General features: G+C 39.8%; 2 protein-coding genes across 4 annotated transcripts in view; both read right to left on the bottom strand.

Annotated features, from left to right (window-relative positions):
* The window catches only part of LOC118768190 (zinc finger protein 665-like), a 360,963-nt gene that overhangs the window by 87,474 nt on the left and 258,196 nt on the right, over nt 1-15,293 (bottom strand). The window contains exon 4 of the mRNA XM_036514206.1: nt 1,786-1,792. The gene's annotated coding sequence lies outside the window, so the exon portion shown is untranslated. The remainder of the gene's footprint in view (nt 1-1,785; nt 1,793-15,293) is intronic.
* LOC115224971 (ankyrin-1-like) lies at nt 6,537-13,148 on the bottom strand. Of its 3 annotated transcripts, XM_036514160.1 has the most exons (5): nt 13,132-13,148; nt 13,000-13,096; nt 10,318-10,420; nt 7,613-8,822; nt 6,537-7,315 (listed from the first exon to the last, which is right to left on the bottom strand). In XM_036514160.1, exons 3-5 carry the CDS (start codon nt 10,399-10,401, stop codon nt 6,552-6,554), a joined length of 2,058 nt encoding a protein of 685 aa, XP_036370053.1. In that variant the 5' UTR covers nt 10,402-10,420; nt 13,000-13,096; nt 13,132-13,148; the 3' UTR covers nt 6,537-6,551. The 3 variants fall into 3 exon arrangements, with proteins under 3 accessions (XP_036370053.1, XP_036370052.1, XP_036370051.1); XM_036514159.1 differs by lacking the exon at nt 13,132-13,148 and having other exon boundaries at nt 6,537-7,012; nt 7,112-8,822; XM_036514158.1 differs by lacking the exon at nt 13,132-13,148 and having other exon boundaries at nt 6,537-8,822.

The raw sequence follows: 15,293 nt of genomic DNA, 5'->3' as shown, positions 1-15,293 counted from the left end.
CAATATCAATGTAATATCTGTGGTATGGCATTCTCTCATAAAAGGAAATTATCTCAGCATGAAGCCACTCATACAAGAGACAATCCATATCCCTGTGATATATCTGTGTAAATCATTTTTTTCTCAAGGCAGTTTGACCTCTCATAGATACATTCACGCAGCAGAGAAATGATATTCTTGTGAAATATTTGTCTAAAACGATTGCCCAAAATTTACTGAATCTAGAGTCTGTGTGCCTCAGATTCCTGAATTCTGTTCTCATCACTTTCTAAGTAAAATGCATTTCACATCATCTATTTTCTGTACATTTCTTGTGTTTATTGCACGTGTACATCTACCACACACAAAGACTATTTTCCATGTTGACATTCCTCTAACATTGCAGCACCTCTTATGTGTACATAGCTTGCATGAGGTACACCTGATGGAGTTTCTACTTTTGCCTTTTCCACATGTCAAGCAGGGCCATTTCCCTGAAAGGATTTGTTTGCTTTCAAACTTATTAAGACTATAGTCTTTGTTCCATGAAATATAAGTTCCACAAATTGCAGTTCTTGCTTCCATACCTGAAATTTCTTTTCTCATGCCATTATTTATTCAGCTAAAACAAGAAGGCAATCAACATAGTGGGGCTCCCAGGGGCCTCCCAACATTAGGTTAATGTCCAGTCATAGAGTGACCAGTGGTCCCACAGCCACAAAAGTAAATGTAAGAAAGTTCATGCTTGGACAAACACTGGTTATGTGAAAGGAGAGGAGAGAGATAAGGGGCGGAGGGATAAAAGAATTAGGGGAAGAAAGAGGAAATCAAAAGAACATAGACAAGGTACAAGGAGATAAACGAGGAGGGAAAGTAGGAAGATTAAAGAAAGAGAAGGCCTGAAAATGGTAGATTTCCTTGCTGTGACCCTGGACCTGGAATCAGGTACCTATATCAAGTTATATCAAGCTCCGTGTAAGGAGCTTTGTATAACTTTGAAAACAGTTTTAAATAACATTTTAAGTAAATGCAACTACAAAAGTGGAAAGAATGTCATCAAATCAGGTGTAGGAGTGGCTGTGTGGTAAGTAGCTTGTTTACCAACCACATGGTTCTGGGTTCAGTCTCACTGCGTGGCACCTTGGGTAAGTGTCTTCTACTATAGCCCCAGGATGACCAATGCCTTGTGAGTGGATTTGGTAGATGGAAACGGAAAGAAGCCCATCGTATATTTGTATATATGCGTGTGTGTGTTTGTGTGTCTGTGTTTGTCCCCCTAGCATTGCTTGACAACTGATGCTGGTGTGTTTACGTCGCCATCACTTAGCGGTTCGGCAAAAGAGACCGATAGAATAAGTACTAGGCTTACAAAGAATAAGTCCCGGGGTTGAGTTGCTCGATTAAAGGCGGTGCTCCAGCATGGCCGCAGTCAAATGACTGAAACAAGTGAAAGAGAAAAGAGAGGGGTAGTGCTCAGGTTGAACGTGAGAGATAAAGCCGAAAGACATTAACTCCGAAGTCAGAATATAGGAGTTAATGGCTGATCACTGCTGAAGTTGTTCTCCACATTCTTTACAAGTGGTATTGCTACATTCAAGCACGATGTTTCAATGTAATTCCATGTGGCTGTGTGAGCTTGCTAACCAACCACATTGTTCCGAATTCAGTCCCACTGCGTGGCATCTTGGGCAAGTGTCTTCTGCTATAGCCCCGGGCCGACCAATGCCTTGTGAGTGGATTTGGTAGACAGAAACTGAAAGAAGCCTGTCGTATATATATATGATGATTTCTTTTGAATGAAACAGTTCTAGTCCTGTAGAAGCTCCTTCTATAAAATAAATAAAATATATATATATATGTGTGTCTGTGTTTGTCCCCGCAACATCGCTTGACAACCGATGCTGGTGTGTTTACGTCCCCGTCACTTAGCGGTTCGGCAAAAGAGACCGATAGAATAAGTACCGGGCTTACAAAGAATAAGTCCCGGGGTCGATTCGCTCGACTAAAGGCGGTGCTCCAGCATGGCCGCAGTCAAATGACTGAAACAAGTAAAAGAGTAAAAGAGAGAGTATGTGGTTGTTCTTTGAGCTGCTGGTACTTGGACACCAGAGATGAATCTATGGTATTAACTTGGGGTGAGCTGGCAGAATCGTTAGCAAGTTGGACTAAATGCTTCGTGGCTTTTCGTCTGTCTTCATTTTCTGAGTTCAAATTCTGTTGAAGTCATCTTCACCTAAGTCGGCGAACTCGCAGAAACGTTAGCACGCCTGGCGAAATGCTTAGCAGTATTTCATCAGCCACTACGTTCTGAGTTCAAATTCCGGCGAGGTCGACTTTGCCTTTTGTGCTTTCGGGGTCGATTAAATAAGTACCATTTACGCACTGGGGTCGATATAATCGACTTAATCCGTTTGTCTGTCCTTGTTTGTCCCCTCTGTGTTTAGCCCCTTGTGGGTAGTAAAGAAATAAGTATTTCGTCTGTCGTTACGTTCCGAGTTCAAATTCCGCCGAGGTCGACTTTGCCTTTCATCCCTTCAGGGTCGATAAATTAAGTACCAGTTACGCACTGGGGTCGATGTAATCGACTTAATCCGTTTGTCTGTCCTTGTTTGTCCCCTCTGTGTTTAGGCTCTTGTGGGCAGTAAAGAAATAGGTATTTCGTCTGCTGCTATGTTCTGAGTTCAAATTCCGCCGAGGTCGACTTTGCCTTTCATCCTTTCGGAGTCAATTAAATAAGTACCAGTTACTCACTGGGGTCGATGTAATCGACTTAATCCGTTTGTCTGTCCTTGTTTGTCCCCTCTGTGTTTAACCCCTTGTGGGTAGTAAAGAAATAGGTATAACTCATCTTCATTCTCCAGTCTTGCTGAATATGGATATTGATAATAAAAGGTGTACCAGATGTTAAGTAGACCACCATCCTACCCATGAATGTTCTATGCTAGAGATGCTGGAAGAGGGTCATTCAGGCCCTGAATCTTGATTGGGGAAGACAGTGCAACAACCAGATATAGTAATTAACAATCAATGGTTATCCTTTGAGAAGTTCAAGTAGCTTTGACTTTTCCCCACCCTACCTAACCTTTTCTCAACATTATCCACATTTTTCTTATTCTCTGCCGACTGTTTTTTCCGGGCGAAATGCTGAGAGAGATTCCGTCAGCCGTTACGTTCTGAGTTCAAATTCCGCCGAGGTCGACTTTGCCTTTCATCCTTTCGGGGTCGATTAAATAAGTACCAGTTCCGCACCGGGGTCGATATAATCGACTTAATCTGTGTGTCTGTCCTCTCTGTGTTTAGCCCCTTGTGGGTAGTAAAGAAATAGGTATTAACTTGGGGCCCACCTGAAATGGTAAATATAGAATTCTATGTCTGTACATTTTATTAAAGATATCAGAAACAGAAAACTCACAAGATAATTACAGTTGAGAAATATTATCTAGAAAAGAATTCAACAATGCTTTCTCTACCAAATTTATTGAAGACTGTCTATAGCCAGCCGGAGGAGGTGTCCTCCTGGGGCTACAAACTACAGTAGCAGCCACCCTTAGGGGTTAGCCATATTTAAATGGCGAATATACATCACGATGTGTTGTAGCTACTGTTTATAACTCGCTCTGAGATTTATTATTGCTTGTTTACACTTTTTCGATATCAGTGTCTGTACAATACTGGAAAAAGGATAGGTATTTGTGAAGGGAACCTACTTTTCATCGACAACTGTGATTGTCACATGCCGATGACGAATCAATACTCAGAAACTCAAGTCCATGTATATCATAAGTTGAAGACGGGAATTACTGATAGGGCACAGAAGGTGTGTCTATAGCCAGCTGGAGGAGGTGTCCTCCTGGGGCTACAAACTACAGTAGCATCAACCCTTAGGGGTTAGCCATGTTTAAATGGCAAATATACGTCACTATGTATTTTGTTCTATCTTATGTAATCTGTTTTTAATTATTTTAATTCAAATTTAAATTTGAAGTTTCCATCTTAATTAGATGTAAGAACCCTTTGTAAAGTCATTTTACTAAATCACTCCAAATTCTTAATTACTTGCAAAATTATTTAACATACTCTCTCTCTTTTACTTGTTTCAGTAATTTGACTGCAGCCATGCTGGAGCACCGCCTTTAGTCGAGCAAATCGACCCCAGGACTTATTCTTTGTAAGCCCAGTACTTATTCTATCGGTCTCTTTTGCCGAACCGCTAAATGATGGGGATGTAAACACACCAGCATCGGTTCTCAAGCAATGCTAGGGGGACAAACATACACATACATATATATACATATATACGACGGGCTTCTTTCAGTTTCCGTCTACCAAATCCACTCACAAGGCATTGGTCGGCCCGAGGCTATAGCAGAAGACTCTTGCCCAAGATGCCACACAATGGGACTGAACCCGGAACCATGTGGTTGGTAAGCAAGCTACTTACCACACAGCCACTCCTACATACAGAGGTATTTTTTAAAACTAGTAAAAAAATGTTACGAAATGGTTAAAATGGTTTAAATAGAAATGTGTGTGTGATCATGTATTAACTTACACATATATGTTGTGAACCATTTTTCCTCTTAAATATAGATTTCTGTCTAAGATATTCAAATATATCTCACTGTATCTACAGTAAATTTTTTAAATGTCAACATTTCAGAATATTTATCATGGTTAGATTCACATTTTATTATCTCATTAATCCTTTAATTAACAACTCATTAATTATCAAAAGTGTTCAGTAATATCTACAGAAATGAACTCGTCCATAAATCAATAACTAACATTTTCATATAAAAACTATATTTGTAAACAATAAATGTTTACATGTACATAATTAATTAATTAATTTGTACATGTACATAATTAATTAATTTGATGTAATGGTTCCTTAATCAATTTTAATGGTTGAGTATTCCACAGACATCTATATCCTGATGCAATATGTGACGAATCTGTCCCTTTCGAGTGCAATCCATCTAATATGCTTCTCCACAATTTCACTTTAAATGTTTTGGGTTAATCCGAGGCTATGACAGACAACATTGGTCCTGGGACATTACTAGTGCACATCTTACTGATCCCAGAGTAACAATAGATTCTGGTAGGATTTGAACTTGCAACATAAAGAGACAAAACTAAAAATCGTATCGTAATCATTCTGTATTTACTACAAGGATCAAAGAAAGGGGTATTTTACGCGAAATGTAGTGTTTTACATGAACTGAATGAAGGGAAAGAATTCGAACCCATAATATTGAGGTAATTTGTTTTTGTTTGTTCCTTTTCGAGCCATGCCTGGCTCATAAGGGCCGGTTTCCCGGTTTCCTTGGCGTATAGGTTCCCCACCTGGACGAGATGCCGGTCCGTCGCAGGTGAGCTGCAAGATGCAGGAGGAAAGAGCGAGAGAAAGTTGTGGCGGAAGAGTCAGCAGAAGTTTCGCCATTACCTTCTGTCGGTGCCGCGTGGAGCTTAGGTGTTTCGCTCATAAACACACACATCGCCCGGTCTGAGTTTCGAACCTGCGATCCCTCGACCGCGAGTCCACTGCTCTAACCACTAGGCCATGTGCCTCCACATAATATTGAGGTAATGGGTGAGATGAAGTAAAAAATCTACTCAAATGACAACAACATGCTGTAAAAGAAAGTCTCAAAACAACCCATGGTGGGATTGTGCAGATGTAGAGGCGTGTTGCCGTCTTTATCTTCCACATTAACATCAGACTTAGAGAACAGTAGGTGCTTAGCCATGTTTGTGTGTCCATGACCACAGGCCAGATGCAGCAGTGTGTTACCATCTTTATTCACCACATTCACATCAAGTTCAAACAGTAATAGCTGTTTCAGTATGTCTGTGTGTCCATCAGGACAAGCGAGGTGTAGCGGTGTGTTATCATCATTATTCAGTACATTTACATCAGGCTCAATAAAACCCCATTGAAAAGATGAATGAAAATGATTTGGATATTTTAGATTATTGCTGAATTACAGTAGAATAGGAAATGCAGAGATGTGGTAACATTGTTATCCACGGCGAGCTGGCAGAATCGTTGGCACGACGGGCGAAATGCGTAGCCGTATTTCGTCTACCGTTACGTTCTGAGTTCAAATTCCGCCGAGGTCGACTTTGCCTTTCATCCTTTCGGCGTCGATAAATTAAGTACCAGTTACGCACTGAGGTCGATGTAATTGACTTAATCCGTTTGTCTGTCCTTGTTTGTCCCCTCTGTATTTAGCCCCTTGTGGGTAATAAAGAAATAGGTATTTTGTATGCCGTTACATTCTGAGTTCAAATTCCGCCAAGGTCGACTTTGCCTTTCATCCTTTCGGGGTCGATAAATTACATACCAGTTACGCACTGGGGGTCGATGTAATCGACTTAATCCGTTTGTCTGTCCTTGTTTGTCCCCTCTGTGTTTAGTTCTTGTGGGTAGTAAAGAAAGAAACAAATATTGTTATCCACGACATTGACTCCAGCTTTAGACAACAAGAGCACTTTCACACCGTCTGTGCCTTCTCAACTCATGCCGGATATATATATTTGTGTGACACAATCTTTATTCGCCACGTTTACTTCCGTTTGTATAGCAGGAGCTGCTTCACCACATCTATGTCTCCGTTACTATTAGCCAGATATAGCGGTGTCTTACCATCTTTATTCACCGCATCTGTATCAGCGTTAGAGTGCAGTAGCTGCTTCACCATGTCCGTGTGTCCCTGAGCACAGGCTAGATGTAAGGGCGTGTTACCATCTTTATCCCTTGCACTTACATCAGATTCAGAGAGCATTAACTGCTTCACCATGTCTGTGTGTCCACCAAGACAGGCCAGATGTAAAGGTGTGTTACCTTCTTTATCCACAACACTTACATCAGCTTTAGAGGTTAGTAGTTGCTTCACCATGTCTGTAAGTCCATGAACACAGGCCAAATGAAGTGGTGTGTTACCATCTTTATTTGCCATATTGACAGCAGCTTTATTTAGTAGGAGCTCCTTCAAGATATCCGTGTGTCCACGATCACATGCAAGATGTAGCGGTGTGTTACCATCTTTATTCGCGATATTGACAGCAGCTTTATTTAGTAGGAGCTCCTTCAAGATATCCGTGTGTCCACGATCACATGCAAGATGTAGCGGTGTGTTACCATCTTTATTCGCGATATTTACATCAGATTCAAACAAGAATAGCTGTTTCACCATGTCTATATGTCCCCCACGGCACGCTAGAAGAAGTGGTGTGTTACCATCGTTATTCTTCACATTGACAGTAGCTTTGGATTGTAGGAGCTGCTTCATGATATCTGCGTGTCCATGACCACAAGCCAGATGTAGAGTTGTGTTGCCATTTTTATTCGCTACATTTACATCTGGTTTAAACAGCAGAAACTGTTTTACCATGTCTATTTGTCCGTGAACACAGAGCAGAAGTAGGGGCGTGTCACCATCTTTATTCACTACATTCATATCAGGATCAAACAGTAGTAGGTGTTTCAGCATGTCTGTGTGTCCACCACGACAAGCCAGATGTAGAGGCGTGTTGCCGTCTTTATCTTCCACATTAACATCAGACTTAGAGAACAGTAGGAGCTTAGCCATGTTTGTGTGTCCATGACCACAGGCCAGATGCAGCGGTGTGTTACCATCTTTATTCACCACATTTACATCAAGTTCAAACAGTAATAGCTGTTTCAGTATGTCTGTGTGTCCATCAGGACAAGCCAGGTGTAGCGGTGTGTTATCATCATTATTCAGTACATTTACATCAGGCTCAAGCAGTAGGAGCTGCTTCACCATGTCTGTGTGTCCACGAACACAGGCCAGATGTAGAGGCGTGTTACCATCACTATTCCCTAAATTTATATTAGGTTTAGATAACAGTAACTGCTTCACCATGTCTGTGTGTCCCCGAACACAGGCCAAATGTAGAGCTGTATTACTTTCATTATTCATTAGGTTTATATTGGGTTTAGATAACAGTAGCTGCTTCACCGTGTCTGTGTGTCCTCGACCACACGCCAGATGCAAAGGTGAGTTACCACCATTATTCACTAGGTTTATATCAGAACCAGAGTGCAGTAGCTGTTTCACCGTGTCTGTGTACCCACCACGACAGGCCAGGTGGAGAGGTATATTACCATCTTTATCTGCCACATTTACATCAGGTTTAGACATTAATAGTACTTCAACACCCGTGTGTCCACCAGAGCAAAGCCAGTGCAGGGGTGTGTAGCCATATTTATCCTCCATATTTATATCAGGTTTAAAAAGTAGTAGCTGTTTAATTAGGCCTGTACTTCCATTAATACACGCCAAATGTAGAGGTGTGTGTTTGTATTTATTCACCAAGTCGACATGAGGCTCTGTTGGCTCTTCATCATCTCCAGTATTTTTATCCCTGTAGAACAGATTCCGAGATATTTTCCAACTTTCTTTCAACTTGGGATCTTTAGATTTGGATTGTAATTGTTTTTCACCAATGTCTATGCTTTCGTCACCATTCAGCAAATCTAAAGTTCTTTTCCTTTTAGTTTTCACCACACGAACTCTAGGATTGGACTGTAGTAGTATTTTAGCAGCGTCTTTGTGGTCATTGATACAGGCCAGATGTAGAGGTGTGTTCCCGTAACTATTCACTGCAGTGACATCAGGTTTAGTTACCAGGAGATGCTCAATAACACTGATGCGTCCCCACCGACAGGCCACATGGAGAGGAGTGTTACGATCTTTATCTGCCACATTAATGTCAGGTGTAAGCATTAACATCTTCTTCACCAGGCTTGTGTGCCCAACACTACAGGCCACATGCAGGGGTGTGTTACCGTATTTGTCAGGTACAGTGATCTGAAAAAGAAAGAAGACATATTACAAATAATGCCTCGGTACAAGAATAGAAAAACAAAACAGAAAGAGAAAAAGTGAATCAAAGTGAAAAGAAAAAGTGTGGCTGTGTGGTAAGTAGCTTGTTTACCAACCACATGGTTCCGGGTTCAGTCCCACTGCGTGGCACCATGGGCAAGTGTCTTCTACTATAGCCTCAGGCCGACCAAAGCCTTGTGAGTGGATTTGGTAGACGGAAACTGAAAGAAGCCTGTCGTATATAGGCAAAGGAGTGGCTGTGTGGTAAGTAGCTTGTTTACCAACTGAAAGAAGCTCTTCGTATATATGTATATATATATATATATGTGTGTGTGTGTGTTTGTGTGTCTGTGTTTGTCCCCCTAGCATTGCTTGACAACCGATGCTGCTGTGTTTATGTCCCCGTTGCTTAGCGGTTCGGCAAAAAAGACCGATAGAATAAGTACTGGGCTTACAAAGAATAAGTCCCGGGGTCGAGTTGCTCGATTAAAGGCGGTGCTCCAGCATGGCCGCAGTCAAACGACTGAAACAAGTAAAAGAGTAAAAGAGAAAAAGAGTAGGAGTAATGATGGTGCGGGAGAAATGGTAAAAAAGGTGAGGCTTATATTGTAATTATGCTTAAAAAGGGGCACCTACATATATATGCATATATATCTACAAATAGTGCGCGCACGTGTATGTGTGCATATATGTATATATATATATATATATATATATATATATATATATATATGTATATATATACATACATATCGACCCCAGAGCGTAACTGGTACTTATTTAATCGACCCCGAAAAATGAAAGGCAAAGTCGACCTCAGCGGAATTAAAACTCAGAACATAGCAGCAGACGAAATACCTATTTCTTTACTACTCACAAGGGGCTAAATACAGAGGGGACAAACAAGGACAGACAAACGGATTAAGTCGATTATATCGACTCCAGTGCGTAACTGGTACTTATTTAATCGACCCCGAAAGGATGAAAGGCAAAGTCGACCTCGCCGGAATTTGAACTCAGAACGTAACGGCTGACGGAATCGCTCTCAGCATTTCGCCCGAGCTGCTAACGATTTTGCCAGCTCGACGCCTTCATGTTTGATAGCTTTTGTAGAAGACACAGTGTTGACCATGACATCTGTAAATCTCTTCAACTTGAGAACGTCTTGACAAATTTATCACCCATCTATTGACTCCTTCCGTTTCTCATCTCTTGGATCGAATATTTCCTGTCACAATACTGCATTCCAGTATTCCACGATTCTCTCACACTCACATTCCATCAACTCTGGCGCGCCTTGCGGTTTAATTTAGTATCTATAAAATGTAATGATGATGAAGATAAGAGGAAGGAGGTGAAGGAAGAAATGAAATGTCAAGGACAAATTTATGTGATTAGTCAGGAGTCCTGAATCCTGAGGATAAAAATAAAATAACTGCATATAATAAAGCTTGAAAACACGATATGGAGAGTAGCTTACTTTATTTGGATTCTTTTTTAAAAATTCGCTAACATAGTCAGGATTCATTTGCATAATTTTCTGCGTAATCAAATCAGTTGCCATCCTGTTTTATTGAAAGGTGCTGAAAAGGAATGAAGGAAACATAATTTGCATTTAGGGCTCAGGTGAAGACAAGGATTCATATAGGGCTCAGGTGAAGACAATGATTCATATAGGGCTCAGGTGAAGACAATGATTCATATAGGGCTCAGGTGAAGACAATGATTCAAAGACCTCACATTAAATAAGCAATGAAAAGTTCAGTTTTTCTAAGTATTATTTATAGCTGAACTAGCAGTATCGCCCGGCGTTGCTCAGGTTTGTAAGGGAAATAACTATAAAGCATTTTTAGAGAGTTATAGCCAAAAAATGGGAAAAAATGATGGTAAATTTTTTTTTGAGATTTAAAAAAGGTGGAGTTGCGTCCCCTAGACAGTTTGTGGTTCGTGTTTCTGATTCTCGACCCCATGTCGAATTTATCGATTTTTTTCAGAACTGGGGGAACTTTTCAAAATTTTCGCTGCGTTAGTTTTGAATTATGACATTGGGCTATGTGTGTGTCAAGTTTCATCAGAATCGGTTGAAAGCCGTGGTCAGGGTGAGGGTACAACCTAACAGACACACAGACACGCACACAGACAAACTGCCGTTTATATATAGAGATGTTCTTCCTGATGCTAATAAACGGAGCAGTCGTTCTTTCTCTAGATTAGATGCTACATAGGCGCAGGAGTGGGTGTGTGGTAAGTAGCTTGTTTACCAAGTGCATGGTTCCGGGTTCAGTCCCACTGCGTGGCATCCTGGGCAAGTGTCTTCTGCTATAGCTTTGGGCCGACCAAAACCTTGTGAGTGTGTTTGGTAGACGGAAACTGAAAGAAGCCTGTCGTATATATGTATGTATATATATATGTGTATATGTTTGTGTGTCTGTGTTTGTCCCTCTAGCATTGCTTGTGTGTGCTTATATGTATATACATATATGTATATGTATGTATATATAACATATATATATCTGGCATAGAATTTTTCTTTTGCCTTTATCTTGTAAATTATGTATAAATTTTACCTTTAAAGGCATGTTTTGATATGCTGGCCATTGATAACATTTTTTTCTCGAAAAAAAAAATTATCCTATATCAATTATATATATATATATATATATGTAAACAGTAAAAAATAAATACAGACATGGACAAGAACATGAAACACCAAAGAGACGACACAAGAACCACAGGACGGGACATTCGAAGCCCTCAGTCATCAGTCAAGAACCAGATCATCTTCGCAATTTCGGCTGATTAATCTTGAGATTGCTCCGATCTGGGCAGCCCCCAAAGGAAAATCTAAGCCAAGCGCATTAGATCCCTTGGAAGAAAGCTTCGAATGTATACTACACGAGGACGGAAAACGAACGAAGTACACGAACAAAAATACAGAATACGTGACAACAATAAGGAAAGCACGAATAAGAATACAAAAACGTAAAAACAATAACGGTAAAGATAAAAAACAAAACAAAACCAGGACGTAGGACAAGGGTCTTTCGACAGGACGAGTTGAGTTGGGGCTGGCTTATGAAGTAGTGCCATATATATAACATATATTATATAAGTGTGTATATATGTGTGTATGTGTTTATATGTATGTATATATTTGTGTTTGTCTTTGTGTCTGTGTTTGTACTCCCCAGCATCGCTTGACAGCCGATCTTGATGTATTTCTCTTCTCCTAACGTAGGGTTTCGGCAAAAGAGACTGATAGAATAAGTACTAGGTTTACAAAGAATAAGTCCCAGGGTCAATTTGCTCGACCAAAGGCGGTGCTGCAGCATGGCCGCAGTCAAATGACTGAAACAAGTAAAAGAGTAAAAGAGTAAAAGAGAAAGAGTGTTACTCCGCTTATTATACTCAAATAGGTTACAAAGAAATCCTGCAAATTGGAATGTGCAGCCTGCTGATTAGCTAAGTTGAGACATATATATTTCAGCAATTATCTATGGATCACACCATGGCAAGATGCAGACATATCTTGATCTATGGATCCGTGGATCATACATAAGTTAGGCGGGAACACTACAACTAGAGCCATGAATTTATTGATGCATATTTATATCAACACGCACACACAAAACACACAGATACGCACGCACACACAAATGATATATATATGCGCGTGTGTATGTGTATACTCTTACTCTCTTTTACTTGTTTCAGTCATTTGACTGCGGCCATACTGGAGCAAATCGACCCCGGGACTTATTCTTTGTAAGCCCAGTACTTATTCTATTGGTCTTTTTTGCCGAACCGCTAAGTGACGGGGACGTAAACACACTAGCATCGGTTGTCAAGCAATGCTAGGGGGAAACACAGACACACACACACACACACACACACACACACATATACGACAGGCTTCTTTCAGTTTCCGTCTACCAAATCCATTCACAAGGCATTGGTCGGCCCGGGGCTATAGCAGAAGACACTTGCCCAAGATGCCACGCAGTGGGACTGAACCCGGAACCATGTGGTTGGTTAGCAAGCTACTTACCCACACAGCCACAGCCTGTGTGTGCGTTTAACATAGTAAAACTACTCTATTCCCAGAGCTACATTTGAATCGGTTCCCAGTACAAGAATTAAGAACAAACTGTTTCCGCCTTACCTTAAAACTAGGGACTAATCAGCAGGCTATATCTTTTAGACTTGTCACATGCAATTTTGCTTTCTTCTATAAGATTGAAATGTCTGGTCTTTGTTTACGTAACTATTATCTATGTCAATCATGACGTAAATATTCTCAACAAATAAAGCCATTCATTTTAGATCGTTAGCCACTACACACATTTTTTTTCTCTCCTTGTTTTTTCTGTGTCCCTTTCTGTCGAAGAGCGTAGGCCCGAAACGTAAAAGAATTTTCTATTCCTGAGCGTTAAACTAATACATCTGCTTGTTTTGTACAACACCTTTCTTCTTCTTTTGTTTTTTTCGTAAACTCACCCTATATATATATATATATATATATATATATATATATAGATATATATATATATATATATATATGTATATATATGTATATATGTATATATGTATATATATATATATGTATATATATAGTATATATATATATATATATGTATATATATATATAATATGTATATATATATATATATGTATATTATATATATATGTATATATTATATATATATATATATATATATATATATATATATATATATATATATATATATATATATATATGTACATATATGTATATATATATATATGTATATATATATATAATATGTACATATATGTATATATGGATATATATATATATATGTATTATATATATATATATGTATATATATACACACACACACACACACACACACACACACACACACACACACACACACACACATATATATATATATATAATATACACCACACACACACACACCACATATATATATATATATATATATTAGGTGCTTCACATGAATGGTGAATTTGAAATAACAATAAAATGTTTCAGAAGTGTTAGAGAACTGATTTATTTAATCAAAATATGATCCATGCCATTATGACGTTTAACCAAAGTTTCATTATGTCATACATTCCATCGTTAAAATAATTCATCTTTTGCTGTGATAAACTGTTCGACTGCTTCAATTACTCTTCTCTATTAAGAATGTTTTATTGCTTATGTAGAGCTCGAAATGCTTAAATAAATGCTGATCGGTTGGAGAGATATCAGGGGAATGGGGCGGATCTTGCAAAATCTCATAATTCAGGCTTTTCAACTTTTCGACTGTAGGTTAGAAGAAGCACTCCGTCGGTTACGACGATGAGGGTTCCGGTTGATCCGAATCAATGGAACAGCCTGCTCGTGAAATTAACGTGTAAGTGGCTGAGCACTCCACAGACACGTGCACCCGTAACGTAGTTCTCGGGGATATTCAGCGTGACACAGAGAGTGACAAGGCCGCCCCTTGAAATACAGGTACAACAGAAACAGGAAGTAAGAGTGAGAGAAAAGTTGTGGTGAAAGAGTACAGCAGGATCACCACCATCCCCTGCCAGAGCCTCGTGGAGCTTTTAGGTGTTTTCGCTCAATAAACACTCACAACGCCCGGTCTGAGAATCGAAACCGCGATCCATGACCGCGAGTCCGCTGCCCAACCACTGGGCCATTGCGCCTCCACTGGACTGTAGGTTATGGAGTGTGAGGACGTGCAAAATGGGCCATCTCTATTCACTGGGCTGGGTTTTTTCTTTTTCAAATTCTCATGCATATAATCAATTTCCTGACCATACGATGCTGCTGTTACCGTTTTTCCTTACTGCAAAAGTGAATAATGAATAACTCCCTTCGCAGACCTCCATACAGTGACCACCAACATGGTGGGTTTGGGGAGTGTTTAGATGATTCTCCTGCATTTAATCACGTCCTGTTCTCATGCCGTTGTCAAAGAATATCCTCTCTCATTACAAATAATGATTTGATGCAAAAATGGTCTTTTCCAGTCTAGAAAGCAATAAAGAGCACATTTCGAGGCGCGTCTGTTGTTTGAAATCTCGTTCAGTTGGCACATATACGTACTCACTCGTTTTCTGGAATTTTCCAATTTCTTTTTTTACAGTGTCCAAAAAACAGTTGTGTGGGATGTTTGGAGTTCTGATGAAGGGTTTTGAACCTTCGTTCTCGGATTTTGTTCAACCAGAACATTTAATCCACCAGCCGAATAACAGATTGTGATCTCCCCTTGGTTAATTTTCAAGGCTATCATCTCCCAAACAAGAGCTTGGAACAACTCTGACGTCAATAAAACCATTACATCTATATAAACACGAAAACCATATAGATACACATATACGTACACAACACACACACAGACAAAAGACGCACACACACACACATTCAACGATACGTACATATATAATCATAATAAAGCA

The sequence above is a fragment of the Octopus sinensis genome, linkage group LG27 (assembly GCF_006345805.1).
Source record: "Octopus sinensis linkage group LG27, ASM634580v1, whole genome shotgun sequence".
Taxonomy (NCBI): Eukaryota; Metazoa; Mollusca; class Cephalopoda; order Octopoda; family Octopodidae; genus Octopus; species Octopus sinensis.
This window is presented reverse-complemented; position numbering and strand designations above follow the sequence as displayed.

What these genes read in the sequence shown, in the direction of transcription:
- LOC115224971 (XM_036514158.1), bottom strand. Translation starts at nt 10,401, where the DNA reads ATGGCAACTGATTTGATTACGCAGAAAATTATGCAAATGAATCCTGAC. An exon ending in TAAAAAAGAATCCAAATAAA is followed by an intron (nt 8,823 to 10,317) that starts GTAAGCTACTCT and finishes TTTCTTTTTCAG; the next exon opens with ATCACTGTACCTGACAAATA.